We start from the raw sequence: 13664 nt of genomic DNA, 5'->3' as shown, positions 1-13664 counted from the left end.
TTCCTGATAGCAAGTGCATAGATTTTATTAAGATATCATTTTCACTCGATATAAACGTTTCATGGTCACATGAAGATACTATTCCCAGTGATTTTGCCCAAGCATGAGAGGAGAAAACAGAACACAGCAGAAATAGTGAACTACAACAGAGATGAAAAACAAAAACAGCGAATTAGCAGAACAGTCGATTCCTGATAAGTGAATAAGCTGATTGTCTGGTCACAAGGTTTTATTCACTTATCAGGAACGATTCACAGTACGTTAATGTTCACTGTCCCCCCTAGCCTGCCAGCTAAGAGTGCCAGCCCAAGACCACTCATGACTGCTGTGGGCTGTGCAGACGTGTGGCTTCCATCAGCAGGGTAAACGTTGACAGTTCCATCATTTCCCGAGGCGGTCTGTGCGGGCAAACAGTGCACCTGCTGACAGGGCAGCGGTATTGGGTAGGTGTGAATTTAGCAGGGACCGACTTTGCAGTCACAAGTGCTTAAGGGAACTAGCGGTTTCGTCCCCTTCTTTGGAGAATTACTGTTTCTTGTTGTTGGAAAAACAACAACAAAAAAATCTGGCTTTGTCTTTCCTTTCTTTGTTGACTTAGTGTGAGTCTTTTGCCTTGTGCCAAATGGTGGAGATATATATATATATATATATATTTATACATACTTATACTACTTAAATATTTAAAAACTAAAAACACTTGCATCTTGGAAGGAGTTGATGGCCCTCTTCACCCCCTTCTCCCTCCCTCACACCTTCTAACCACCCCCCAAAGAAGATGATAACAAGAAAGAAAAATCACACCCTTTGCCCTCTTTCCCACTCCTGTCAGCAGTGGGTTTTCAGAGGCAAACTCCTGCAGGCTCTGATGAGACTTGAGGAGGAGCTGGGGCAGGAACCAGCTCCCGTCTGTGCGGGTTTGGAGCTGGTGGGAGTCGCTTCCTGAGGTGCCCGGCCTGGGGGGAAGGGCCTCCCTCCCTGCGCCTCAGCCGGCCCCTCTCTGGCGGAGCCGACTCGGAAAAAGACAAGTCTGGGGGCCCCAGGGGCTGCGGACACCGGAGGGGGACGGGCCTGAGCACCTGCCGGGGAATCTCCTGGGCGGCCCGAGGCCGGCCGCCGGTGCTGCGGGCGGAGGCGGCCCGAGCGCGTGCGTCTCCGGAGGTGGAGGAGAGGTGGGCAGCGGGGTCCTGTAAGAGCACTTGGAGGGCAGGCGGAGTCCTGAGCGTAGCAGGCGGGCGGGGGGCTGTGGCTTCACGCTGAGGGGGGACAGGGAAGGGCTTGCCCTCAGCTCTCCCTGCCGAGCGGGGCGGGGCGGGGCGGGGGACGAGGCTTCCTCACAGACGGACACGCATCCCCGAGGGCGCGTGTGGCCGCGCGTGGCCTTCTGCTTCATTTGGAAATGGGTGGTAGAGCCTGAAGACTGGCGCGTGGGGAACGTCCCCTGGTCCCCCCAATCCCGCCAGACTGGGCAGAGCCTCCGTTGGGGCCCTTGCAAGGCTTTCTTTCCTCTTGTATTGGTTTTACTAATTAAAGCTGCTCCCGGAGTCAGTCAGTGCTTACAAAATAGGTTGCTCTTCTATACATATCTAGTGAGTGATGGCAACGCACAGATGACACTTCACCCTTTTTGCACCTCTTCACCAGGTGAGTAAGTTTATTTTTTCCTCCCTTGAGAGCTCACCTCTTTAAAAAATGTGATTGGCTTTTGAGAAGAGGTTGATGGTAAGTAATGCTGTGTCTTTGGATTCGTGCGTAGACAGAGGGAACCCCAGCTCTGCTGCTTCGCCTCTTAAGTTTAAGATGATGCAGCAAAAGCAGCAGCCGTTTGAAACGAGTGTTAAGAACCGAACACATACACAGGGGCGGGGGAGAGAGGCGAGAGAATGTGCAGTGTAGCCGTGTGGTCCAAAGGCTGTACGAGGTCCTGGCAAATCCCACCCGGTAGGCAGCTGTGGAGTGGACCACAGCAGTGAGTCTAAGTCTTGGAAGCGGTGGTTAAAATGGGCTGTCGTACCTAAATCAGAGGTGGCTGGTGTGTAGTTCCCCCTTTCCCCAAATCAGATATTCACTTAGGTGGAATCGACTGTATCTTTTTACACGACATATAAAAAAAAAAACAGATACGTGAAACAGTGAGGTGTGCAGATGTATCACCAACACAGAATGACTACCAACAATACAACACGCAGAGAGAGAAACAAGTATTAGGAAAATGGTTTAATATTGGAGACAGAAGCAAAAAACTGCATCACACGATAACATACGTTACAAAAATAAGTTTGACTGTTTCAACTACACGGTTATGTTCACAATGAGGACAGAAGAATCAGAAAAAACTCTGATCTAAACAGCGAAAAAGCAAACTCCTAAAGTTTTAACTAATACATTTATCCACTTAAAGTGACTTGAGTACTTCTAAATCTAATTACCTTATTGTGTAACTGCACAATACAGAATAAAAAGTGAAACTTACCGCTGTATTTTAAGACAAAATTCTAATGCTAGATATAAGCAAAGGGAAAAAAGAAATCAAGCCAAAGTTTTTAATTCTCAAAAGAAAAGCAACTTTCTTTCGATCAACCAGAAATCAAACTTGAAATCAGTCATTGTCAGGGGGCCCACTAGAGTAAGCCACAAAAATTTCCTTTTTTTTTTTTTTAATCTCCAGTATAAAAAGTTCCACTGGTACAAAATGCATAAGTACAATCAGTTGTAGAAATAGGAAAGCCTGCGTTATTTTTTTTTTTTTTGGCTCAAATTCCATCAAACAACAAAATCCAAATGCATCAATAAAACAAACAATACTCAAATGGTCTTACAGTTTCCACTAGGTTGCATTAACTTTGGCTTTTCTCAGACAATATTTAAAAACTATTTTGTAATTCTAAACAAAATGATATTATTCGTCTACAAACAACAATTCTCACAGCACAGAAAAACACAAATACATTGTTTTTGTATGACATTATTCAAAAAGGTAATGAAACTACAGGTTTTTTTTTTAAATTTTATTTCTTCTTGTTAATTAGCACTTAAGATAATAAAAACAGAAACAGTAAAATGAGTCCAGAGTAGCACAAGCCAAAGAACTATAAACCCCTATGGTGAAAGAAAGATGAACTTGTTACGCCTTTGAGGACTGCCATTTGATCGCAATTCTCTAATTTAGTTTAAAAATGACTATTCTCTACACTTGATTTTTAAAAAAGCAGTTTCCCTGTGTGTGTTTTTTTCCTCTGGCACAGGCCCTTCGCACCCTTGCAGCTTTTTCCTTTAGATATTGAAAGATAAAGTGAAGAAAAGGACGCTTATCTTTGAGGAGGGTTATCTTTTTGGCAATGACACATGACCAAAAAAGAGAAGCGGACTTTCCCCCTAAAAGTAACTATCTCAGTTGCCTGCGGGAAGAAACATTCAGCTCCAAGCTCCCGCAGCTTTCGGGGGAGATGGGGGCAGGAGGTGTGAGAGGCGGGGAGAAGGAAAACGGGAAGCAAAGATGATGTGTAATTGATCAGAGATCCTGAATGAAAGAGTCTAGGAAAGTCCCATGGTGTCATCTTGCATTCCTAGTATGCACGGCGTGCCACCACATCATGTACACGAGAGGGACATGTGCCATAACCTTTGTGAGTCAGCTGCCCGCTGCAGGAAGTACAAAATAGCCCTCGAAGGATGAAGGAAGGCCCCAGCAGTAGTAAACACGTGTGAGGATAGTACAGAGCGTTCATTGTAAGTGCATGTGCTGTAAGAAGGAAACTTTTTTTTTTTTTTTTTTTTTTTTTGCATCATTAGTGGCTAGTCCTTTCCATCCCAGGGCTGTCACATCCACAGCACACATGAAATCAAACAGAGTGGTGAGTGGGAAGGGGAGCCAGCAGTTTCTAAACTCCAGGAGAGACAAAGAAGCTTCCAGAAAGGCAGGAGCTTGTGTTGGGGCTGTGGGGGGTAGGTAACTTTGGGGTTTGCCAGGACAACAAGAGACCGTTCACATTCACACGTGAAGTAGAAGTCAAAGAAAGATGGCACTTTGCAAAGTGGTGGCGGGAACCAGTGTTTGCCAGTAACGATGAAGAACTGAGTTTGCCTTGAACGGTCAGGCCCCTTTAGATGCATTTGATTCAAAAGAAAGACAAGAAAAGGACTGTCAACTTCTAACTCCAGACACCTTGCTTATTCAGAGGTATCCACTGGGCTCAGAATCCCCAGCACAATGGCTGAGCAAAGACATAAATTTAGGAGCATTTAAGAAATAAAAGCAAACATCCCTCCAAAGACTACCGCATCCTCACAAAGCCATTTCACTGGAAGGTACACGAAAATAGTTCAAACTGGAATTTACCATTAATCCGATCTCTAACATGTGCTGAATTTAAGGTTCATTCAGGTGCTTGACTATCTACCATTCCCCTCGGAAAATGTACCCAGTAAACTCTTTTTAACCAAAGCCGAAGAAGGAATTCCAGCAGCAAATGAGGAATTTGAAGGAAAAAAAAAATAATAATACTTTAACCCTCTTCTTTTTTTTTTAAGATTTTGCTTTTGAATCCCAACCAAAGGATAAAAAAGTAGTAAAGACAAAAACAACTCAAGGATATATATGGAAAAAAACTTCAAATTGGAAACACCCCAAAACAAATGAAAATGATGACAGTATAAAAAGTTATCGACATTCCAGATAGCTCTGGGTAGAAAGGGTTAAAAGTTCAAAACTTTCTCACCTTAGAGGTTTCCATATATTATGAAGAAAATACATTGTGAGGTTGCCGTCACAGCATTGATGTGCAGAGTGGTTAAAAAAGTGAGACATGGGCACTTATACAATGTCTTACAAAAAACGTCATAGAGAAATAACAAACAATAACAATTTCAGGCAACAAGACCACAGGATAGCAAGTTAACAAACTTTTTAACCTCTTTTTTTTTGTTTTTTGTTTTTTAAATATTAGGGATTTATACAAAACACATAATAAAATACCCATGTTATCAAATTACTTCTCACAAGAAACACACTGAAGCTCTAGGAAGGAAGTACCTTTGGAATTTGGCACTATATATTTTCACTTTTTCTTTAAAAGAAAAAAAAATCACATTTTGCTGAACACAAACACATCTAAATAGTCCACAATAAAAAAAAAATGACATCAATGCTTTACAAGCCAACACAAAACTTATTCTGGAATAGGTTTTTTTTTTTTTTTTTTTTTTCCCTCACATGAAATTTTTTAAGCAAACCATTTTTTTTGAAATTCTTTTTGTTATAAGTAAACCAATTCTAAACTTGTCTTATCAACAAAGAACATTAAGACCATAAGACTCATGATGAAACCACAACTTAATTCACAGAAGCACCAACATAACACAGTTTACAGTAACCTTTCTCCTGTACATTGAAACAGTATAAAATATAGGTAATTTCATGTGCATTAAACCATGGATTGTCTAACTGTGAGTCAGTTCAGCAAAAGGTGACACAAATAGGTAGCATTTGCCCCAAAACAGGGTAAATATTTTTCTTATACTAATCTACAAAAAGTGGTTCTCTATATATATCTTAATGAGAAAGTGAGCCACCTAAAATGGCCTTATCAAAAAACTTTACACTGCCTGAAAAATGTAAAAACTATTACAGACCTCTAGAGACTTAAAATCAGACAGTTTTTTTTCTCAAACTGTTTTTGGAAGTAGTCTGTTAGAAACCAACATTCTGTGTCCCTGGACACATATTGCTATTGTTACCAGTGACCGGGAAGAATGCCAATCCCTGTATAATACTTTCAAGTCTGTTTTATGAAAAGAAAAAAAAAAAAATAAGAAAGAAACATTTTTGCCACAGGTTTTTTTCTATAATTAATTTGTCTAATAATAAATTTCAGTCTTGCATGAATGCAGCAATGTTTTTCACATTGACTTCCCAGAATTCATAGCTAGATGAGGTCACATGCAAATTTCAAAGGTCAAACTAGATCAAAGGTCAGTAGGAGAACCAAATATGATGTGAGGTCAGAAAGACATCAGAAACAATGACGGGACGATGAAACTTTTTTTTTGAGACGCCACAGGGACATGCTAGGCAAACGGTGAACTAACGGGCATGAAGATGTCTAGGGAGAAAACAGGGAGAGGAAAAAGTTACACAGAATCTGCGCAGCAGCAACAAAATCACTCTTCTGGGAGCAGGAGGCACACTAATGCAAATCTTAGGTCAGTAGGGAGCCTACGAGCCATCCATGTAATTTGCATTTCTGACAACCTTTATCCACAGCACAATGGAACCCGGGAGAATCCATCCGGAGAGGGAGAGGGGATGGATTCTGGGGAGGGGGGCCGGCAGGGGTGAGGAGAGGATCCGGTTTCAACGAATGTGACATAGGGGGAAGTCAGAGAAGACGGAGCTGTAAACTAGAGCATGGGAGTTACGAACAAAACCGTCAGACAGGTACAAACAACGAGAGGAGAAAGCATGAGCTGTGGGCCTAGGGTTCAACGGTGAAAAAAAGCCCATTCCTAGAACGATTCCTCTAGAGACTACTTCAGAAGGATCTAGCTAGCACAGAGAACTGCTCTTTAGGTACCCAATAAGTTAACAGTAGGCAATAAATAACTTCCATTATTTCTGAGGCAGTAAAAATTTTGTACAAAAATAGAAATGCTTTTTTTACAAATAAAATTTACAGGCCTGTGGCTTTCTTTTTTATTTATGTATTATTTATGTATTTATTTATTATTAAATTTATCTTTCAAGAAACATCAAGTATTTTCACTCATTTTTATTTTATTTTTAAACCCTGTAGCTTTAAGAAACAGATCTCTAAATCTTTTTTTTTACACGAATCCTTTCTAAAAACTAAAATGAAACAATAACAAAATAGACAACCAGTGTAATAACCTGACCAATAAATGTTTCTTTGAACCCTAAAATAAAATCCTACTTATTAAAAACAAACCAAATGTAGTGGAAAGACATTTCTGTATTGTTTTAAGTGCTTCTCCTGGCTTTCCTCTCTCACTAGGCCACCGCCTTCACCTCTACCGACAGCGGGCGCCCTCCTGAGGGTGGGGAGGGGGGCGCGGGCAGGAGGGGCGAATTCTCCAGGCAGTGCTCTGGGGGCACCAGGGGTCTCAGAGTTAGAATTGCACATTAGCCTTTGTTTGCCTTTTAAATTCGCAAGATGTCATTTATTTGTGTATGTGTGTTTTTCTTGAAAAAAAGCAAAAAAAAAAAAAAACCAACAACAAAAACAAAAAAACCCAAAAACAAAAACGAAACGAAAAAGGTAAAAGGAGATTCAACTTGCAACACAAAGGAGATTACAGTGGCACAAGTGGAGAGGAGTTTACTCCATAGAAACAGGGTAGCCGGAGTTTAATTGTGGCGGACTGGGGAGGGGCCGGGAGGGGAGATGGAGGCCTTATGGTAGAAGTAACCGTCTCTCTTGGTAAAAGTTGGCAATGTGTCCTCCTCTGCCTTTCCTGTTGAGCACAGGCTGGCTCGTGGGACTTACCCTAAGAAAGCTAAAATAAGAGCAGGGAGCCTCTGGGGTTAGGATCAGTAAGGTTTGCTGTCGTTTTTGGAGCGCTTCAGCTGGACCTTCAAGCGTTTCATGCCAATCTGAAAGCCGTTCATAGCCTGGATAGCAGCTTGTGCGGACACTGGATTGTCGTAGCTCACAAAACCTGGAAAACACAGGGGAGCGAGGGAATCAAGACGAAGAGGCAGGGGGACAAAGAAGGGGGCTGGCTGGAGGGTCCAACTGCGGATGGTGAGTGACACGTGCCTCAGCGGCACAGGTCCTGTTCTAGGGGCAACGCTGGGCGCATCCCCTGAGAGGCAGGGAGAAAGATGGCTGGGCTGGTGATTCGCTGTCAGGTGAACAAAACTGCTCTGCAGAAAGCCTCCTCTGTTTTCTGACTGCGGTCGAAGCCGTCTGTGTTCAAGGTCCCCTAGAATCCTGCTGCGAGACCCTCCCGCACATCTGTAAGTGCTCCTCACGGAAGCAGAGTCTCCCGGGACCCCCAGAGGCTCAGGCGCCCCTGCCGGGTGAGGTTTAAAGGCAGGCTGATGACGGGAAGGGCTGGATAACAGGTAGGCTGCCATAGACCCCGACTGTCCTGCTCCAGTCCTCTTGTGTGTACAGGATGGGGTCCGGTAGTAGGTTAACTCTGGAATGATTTGTACCTGATTTTTCCCACTTGGGGCTCTTACTGAGAGGGGAAATGCAGGGGCCCTTCTCCTTAGCTCAGCTTCCATTTTCAAAGCCCCACAGACCTCGGCAGAATGGAAACTGCTGCCTGTATCCCCAAGTGTCCCGGAGCATAAACAGTCTCAGCAGCTCTGGGTTTCACAGCCATGCTAACATCCTCCCCACTGTCTCTCTCTGTGCCAACATTCATACATTTCTGACAACACCTGTGCCCTGCCAAGACCCAGAAAGAGAATTCTGACCACAGTTGTAGTGCTGTGGGCAGGGGTTACACGCTAAGGTTTCTTTAGCTAGTGCTTGCGTTGAGCTTGTCCTGTCCCCACTTAGGACTGTTGTGGAAAGGAAGCGGTCAAACTGAATTTCAGCTCTCACCATCAGCTGAATGTTTTTCACTAAGTTTCTCCATCTAGCTATCATTCAAGTATGAAGCTAAGGAGAAAATGCTTTCATACATCAGAGGAGGAAGACGTACATGTATCTTTAGCAGAGTTCTCAGCCCTTGACAATGGGCAGACAGTGGAAGGCAGAGTAGTTTCTCATTGGCCAGCTGTATGCAAAACAGTGGTTTAAATTTTCATTAAACCTAAGTCCCAATGAATGTGATCTTGAGCCCAGGATGTTTGCTGATTTTCTCCTTTCCCTTCTAGGTCTTTATCCAGAGGCAGCAAGACAATCAAAGAATGAAAATGTGTCAAGAGTGGAATGGAATAAGGAAATCTAGCCAAGAGCTGAGGATAAGGAATGGGCTACCGACCCCCCACGACCAGCAAACCTGGGTCTGGACTCCAGGAAGTTAGGCCGGCTCCCCTGGGGGCCGCCAGCGCTCAATCAAGACTGCAAACAGCACCCAGGGCTACGTACAGCTGACTGCGGCTGCTCGCAGCCACGGCCCGCAGCGTCACGAGCACAGCGCTTAAGGAGTGTGTGGGTTGACAGAGTCTCTTTTCCAGACAGTAAATGTGTGCTCAGAATCCAACCACGAAGTTTACGGCCCCTTTCCCGTCTCCAAACAAGACCAGAACCGTGTCTGGCGGTGAGCAGCGGCTATGTTTGGCTGGGCGCCTGGCGCGGGGACGTGCCCACGGGCGCACACCCTACACAACACGCCACGTCCCTCGCTCGGGAACCCTTACAGGTGCGTTTATCTACTTGTAATGGGCTCAGGGCGAGAGCCTTTCCACTTGGATGAAACAGTGACTCGAAACGGGTGACACGCTAATTCCCCCAACAGCAGAGGCTTCAGACCTTCCTGGGCAACAGCGGAGACATCAGGATGCCGTTGGTTAACGGAGCTTTCGAAGCCGAGACGTTCTCCGGAGCCCGCTGCCCCGTCACCAGTCAGCCCACACCCCGTCGGAGCGTCTCCCTCCGGGAACCCCCACCTCTGCTGTTTGCCTTTACACCGTCTGCTCCTCCTCCTCTTTCCTCGGGCCCGTACCCGGTCTCCTCTGTCTTGTGCTACTGCTCGTACCTGCCACCAACCTGAACCATTAAACTGGAGGCGTGATTACAGACAATGTTCTGATTGCAAACGCCTCTTATTATGAAAGCAAATGTTCTGTCTCGGACGGGACCAGGACCCACCGTGCGCGCGCGTGACGCAGACGCTGAACATTCTACGCTAGGGTGGGGATCAAAAGGGTTCAAAAAGTAAGAACTAAATCTAATGAAGGCTCTCCTCCGGCTGCGAGACATCAGCGCGTGCGGTGCGCTGGCCCTATGCTCAGGCTGGGGAGCCCAGGCTGCCGGGGAAGGAGTCAGTGCCAGCTCAGCCCAGGAGCAGGTTTCCCAGGGTTGCAAGGATACCCGCCTCTCCGGGCTCTCGCCACCCCCACCCCCGCCCCGGGCGGTCCCTGCGGGCCCTGTGCTCCTGACTCCACTCCCGAAACCCAGCATGACATGGTTCATGTCACCTTGAGCTGAATCCACCAACCTGTCCAGGCTGAGGAGCTGCGGGCTGGGGGCAGCCTGGGCCCTGGCCCGTGGGGCTTTTTCTGTACAGCTGGATGCTGAACCCTAAGCCCCCGGCAAGCGTGCTGCCCACAGCCTCAGGGGCCGAGTCTAGCGAAGCCTGGATGAGGCTGCGGCCGTGTCTGCCGTGCCACTCTGCATCAGAATGTAGCTACGCTACAGCCTGCAAGCTCCTCCCACCTGGTGAACTGTGGCTCAAACTATGGGGCCTGAAGAGACTACTGTCGCCCTACCATGAAAGGTGATTCCCTATAGGTAGTAAGACCCTGGACGAGCACAGGGTCTGGCATGACTTACTGCGCGGGCATCTGATTTCCCTGATCCTGCCCTTTTATTCGGCCCCTCTCTCTCATGGTGACATGATCTTGTCCGGTTTGCGCATGTGGGTCCTAAAACCCGATCCTGGCATCTAAAACCACCCCTGTGTGCCCTCCCACGACTCCTCACTTGGAAAGCACCGCGGTTTTCTAGCAGGTGTCTTTTGCGTACCAAAGCACTTGCTCAGGTTGGTCTGTTTGTCAATGAAGACTTTAGCAGAGATAACATTTCCAAAAGGCATGAACATCTGCAGGATGTCCTGGTCTCCAAACTCCTGTGGAAGGTGGTAAATAAAGAGGTTTGCACCCTCTGGACCTAAAGAGGAAAGAGAAATCAGAATGAGGTATGCTTCCCTGCTTAGTTCCCCAAACCTCTCCTTGGGCACGCTTGGGCACCAGGCCGGCTAAGCACGTGGCTTTCTCTGCCTGTGAAAGAGAATGAAAGAGACCGATAAAGGTCCCGTGCTGGTGTGTCCTCTAGGACAGGAGTGGCCCTTCACGTTTTCCTGGCTCCAGAGAAAGACTGGGTAAGAGTGGCTTCCTTTTCACCCACAATCTGCGGGTCACATTTGCTCACTGGACAGGAGCACAGATTTCAGTCTTCCTGGGCGTGAAGGGGGCAGTGTGGGGTAGATACTGTCTCTTGCAGGAGAGAGTGTCCTGTGTATTCTAAGCAAATTGCAGCAATTTAGAAATAATGGATAGAGCAGTAATGCTGCTTGGATTTCTCAATCACTTACCTAATTATCCATCCAGTTTTGATTTGGCAAATCTCTTAACACACAGTCTAATAATCATCTTTATTAGAAATGACTGGCAAGGAGTCAAGGCAGGGAAAAATAGGTGGCTCGAGTTTCACAACTCTGTTCGGAATCACACCACTGGGAATCGGCCTTGCAGATGAAAGCGGGAGGTGCAGAAGCTGGTCAGAAACTAAGCTAAGCCAAGCCCTTCATCTTAGCCATGACTTGCAGAAAGCCAAGAAGCACGGGCAGAAGGGGGGAGAGCTTGGCGCTTCCGGAGAGGCACGCGCTCTTGAGTTCCTTTCCGCTTCATTCTCCCATCTCTCTAGCCACCTGCACAAGAACTACCTGCAGGTTAAAGGAAGCAAAAAAGGAGGGAATCCCAGGGACCTGACAGAAGGCAGTCATCTGGTACATGCAAGGCAGGGGTGCCTTCTGGGCCGGAGGGAGCAGCTGGGGCAGTTGCTGATCCTTCCCCAGCTGGTTCTGGGGGGCCCCACAGCTGGATGCTGCTAGGAGGTTCTGGGCATGATGTCTGCGAGGGAGGGAGCTCATAAAACTGGTGAAGTGGCCAAGCAGTGGGGTCCTGGAACCTTAACTGGCGTCCCCTGGAGAGGGACCGGGATTGGCCGCTCTGCTGGGAGGCCCAGGGACAAGGCGCAGTGGGTCTCCAAGGGGCCAGAGGCTGAAGAACACCGAACCAGGGTAGGAAGGACTTGTACAAATACAAGGGATAAGCATCTCTGCAGAGAAAAGCCACACCAAGTTCCTTTCCACATACACACAAAATCATACCAGAAAGAAAGTCTTCTAACGAATGGGGCTTTTCACCAGGAAATCTCGAGGCAAATTTCTGAAGCCCCAGAGATGAAGCATTTCTTTCTTATTTAAGTATTAACATGGCTACTTTAATTTTCTGCATCGATCACAATTTCCAGGGACAGATCTATGTTCCAGTGTAAGAGATGCAGTTTGTATTTAAAGGGACACAGTTACAGGGTTTAGGTACCAAAATGTTTCCTGGTTACAGAGGAAAAAAAAAAAAAGACACTTAAAAAGCGAGAACTTAATATGAATAGATGTAAAACCCAAATACTGGAAACGGGTGTTCTGAGCGCTACGGCGCTCTATGTTCTCTGCAGTCTGAGTCCTGGGTGGATCTGGTACCCCCCAGACTGAAGGCGCCTTCTAAACAACTGGGCCAGATGCCCAAACGAGGCTTAACGGGGCCCAATTTGAACTGTGAAGTCATCTTCCCTCCTGAAGCCTGGGCAGAAGATGTAATTTTAATGCCCTAGGACAGGTTACTGGCTGCGCCTGGATAATCCTGGCCTTGAATGCCTGTAGCCGTGCCAGAGAGGGGACCGAGTAAACCTCGAGAGCCTCTCTTTCTTCATCGCCACGACAGAACTTGGATTTTGCCAACTGCCAAAGTTGTTAACACTACAACGAGAGAAGGGTGGCCTGATACAGAAAACCTCTTAATAGTCAGTGACGGTGGCTGTGGCCCCAGATACCAAGGGTAAGAAACAGTTTTTTGAGAGGTAACCTATGTGTCTTCTCTCCCTTCCGCGAAAACCCACCGACCAAAAACCATGCATTCCTCAGACTTCTGGTACATGTGATTTGAGTTCTCTGCATTACTGGTCCCTGCTGGCTGGGTGCTCACATCCCATTTCTCACGGGGCCCTTGATGTGGCGCGAAGCACTGGGGGGGCGTCTGTGTTGCCATTGTCTTGCTGGGATCCGGGGCTCTGCCTAACTTGTGATCTGTGACTTGCCTCCTGCCCACAGAGGAAGATGGGAAGGTGGACAGAGGAATGGCAGGAAGGGTGGCCCCCTCTCCGGGATTCAGATCAGTAGGGATGCCATAACCTTCCAAAGATGCCAACGATTCGGCTGGGGAGAATGTTAAAACCGTTTTCTTTACCAAACCAGACTAGCTCATCTTCCTGTGGGAAAATGTTGACCAGAGTGTATGATGAAACACATCAAATTGCATCAACTCTCCTGATTCAAGAACAACAGAACCACCGAGAGGAAAATCTAAAAACCTCTTCAGTTGCGGAATTTATCAAGGGTGTTTTCTCTCCTTCCCCATGTGTCTTCACTTTTACCTTAGATTTTAGTTAAAGCTAATGTGAAGACAGTTTAAATTTCTTGAGGCCAGCTTAGGAGGGTGAGTAGGAGGCGATCAGAAGAGCAGCATGAGGAGGTGAGAGAGGATTACAAACCTGAAGCAGCTCGAAACACCAAAAAATCCAACACTAGGCCATGCTGCTGGGCGCCCGCATGCTTAGATGCTGGTGATCTGCAGTGGGCAATGCTTACTTCAGACTATTTAACATCGACCCCAGAGGGTTAGTTACTGCACAAGCTGCGCCTAAAACTCGAGGCATAGAAAGTTAGGGCAGGGAGCTGGGGTAAAGCCACTT

General features: G+C 46.6%; 1 protein-coding gene across 1 annotated transcript in view; it reads right to left on the bottom strand.

Moving 5' to 3' along the window:
- Window positions 1-2199: 2199 nt before the first annotated feature.
- LOC110258135 (CUGBP Elav-like family member 2) overlaps window positions 2200-13664 on the bottom strand; it is a 29251-nt gene continuing 17786 nt past the window's right edge. Inside the window, exons 4-5 of the mRNA XM_021081295.1 lie at window positions 10659-10802; window positions 2200-7671 (exon numbers count right to left, since the gene is read on the bottom strand). Coding sequence (XP_020936954.1) covers window positions 7544-7671; window positions 10659-10802 — 272 coding nt within the window. The 3' untranslated portion in view covers window positions 2200-7543. The remainder of the gene's footprint in view (window positions 7672-10658; window positions 10803-13664) is intronic.

This window comes from Sus scrofa, unplaced genomic scaffold, assembly GCF_000003025.6.
Source record: "Sus scrofa isolate TJ Tabasco breed Duroc unplaced genomic scaffold, Sscrofa11.1 Contig1304, whole genome shotgun sequence".
NCBI classification, from domain to species: domain Eukaryota; kingdom Metazoa; phylum Chordata; class Mammalia; order Artiodactyla; family Suidae; genus Sus; species Sus scrofa.
This window is presented reverse-complemented; position numbering and strand designations above follow the sequence as displayed.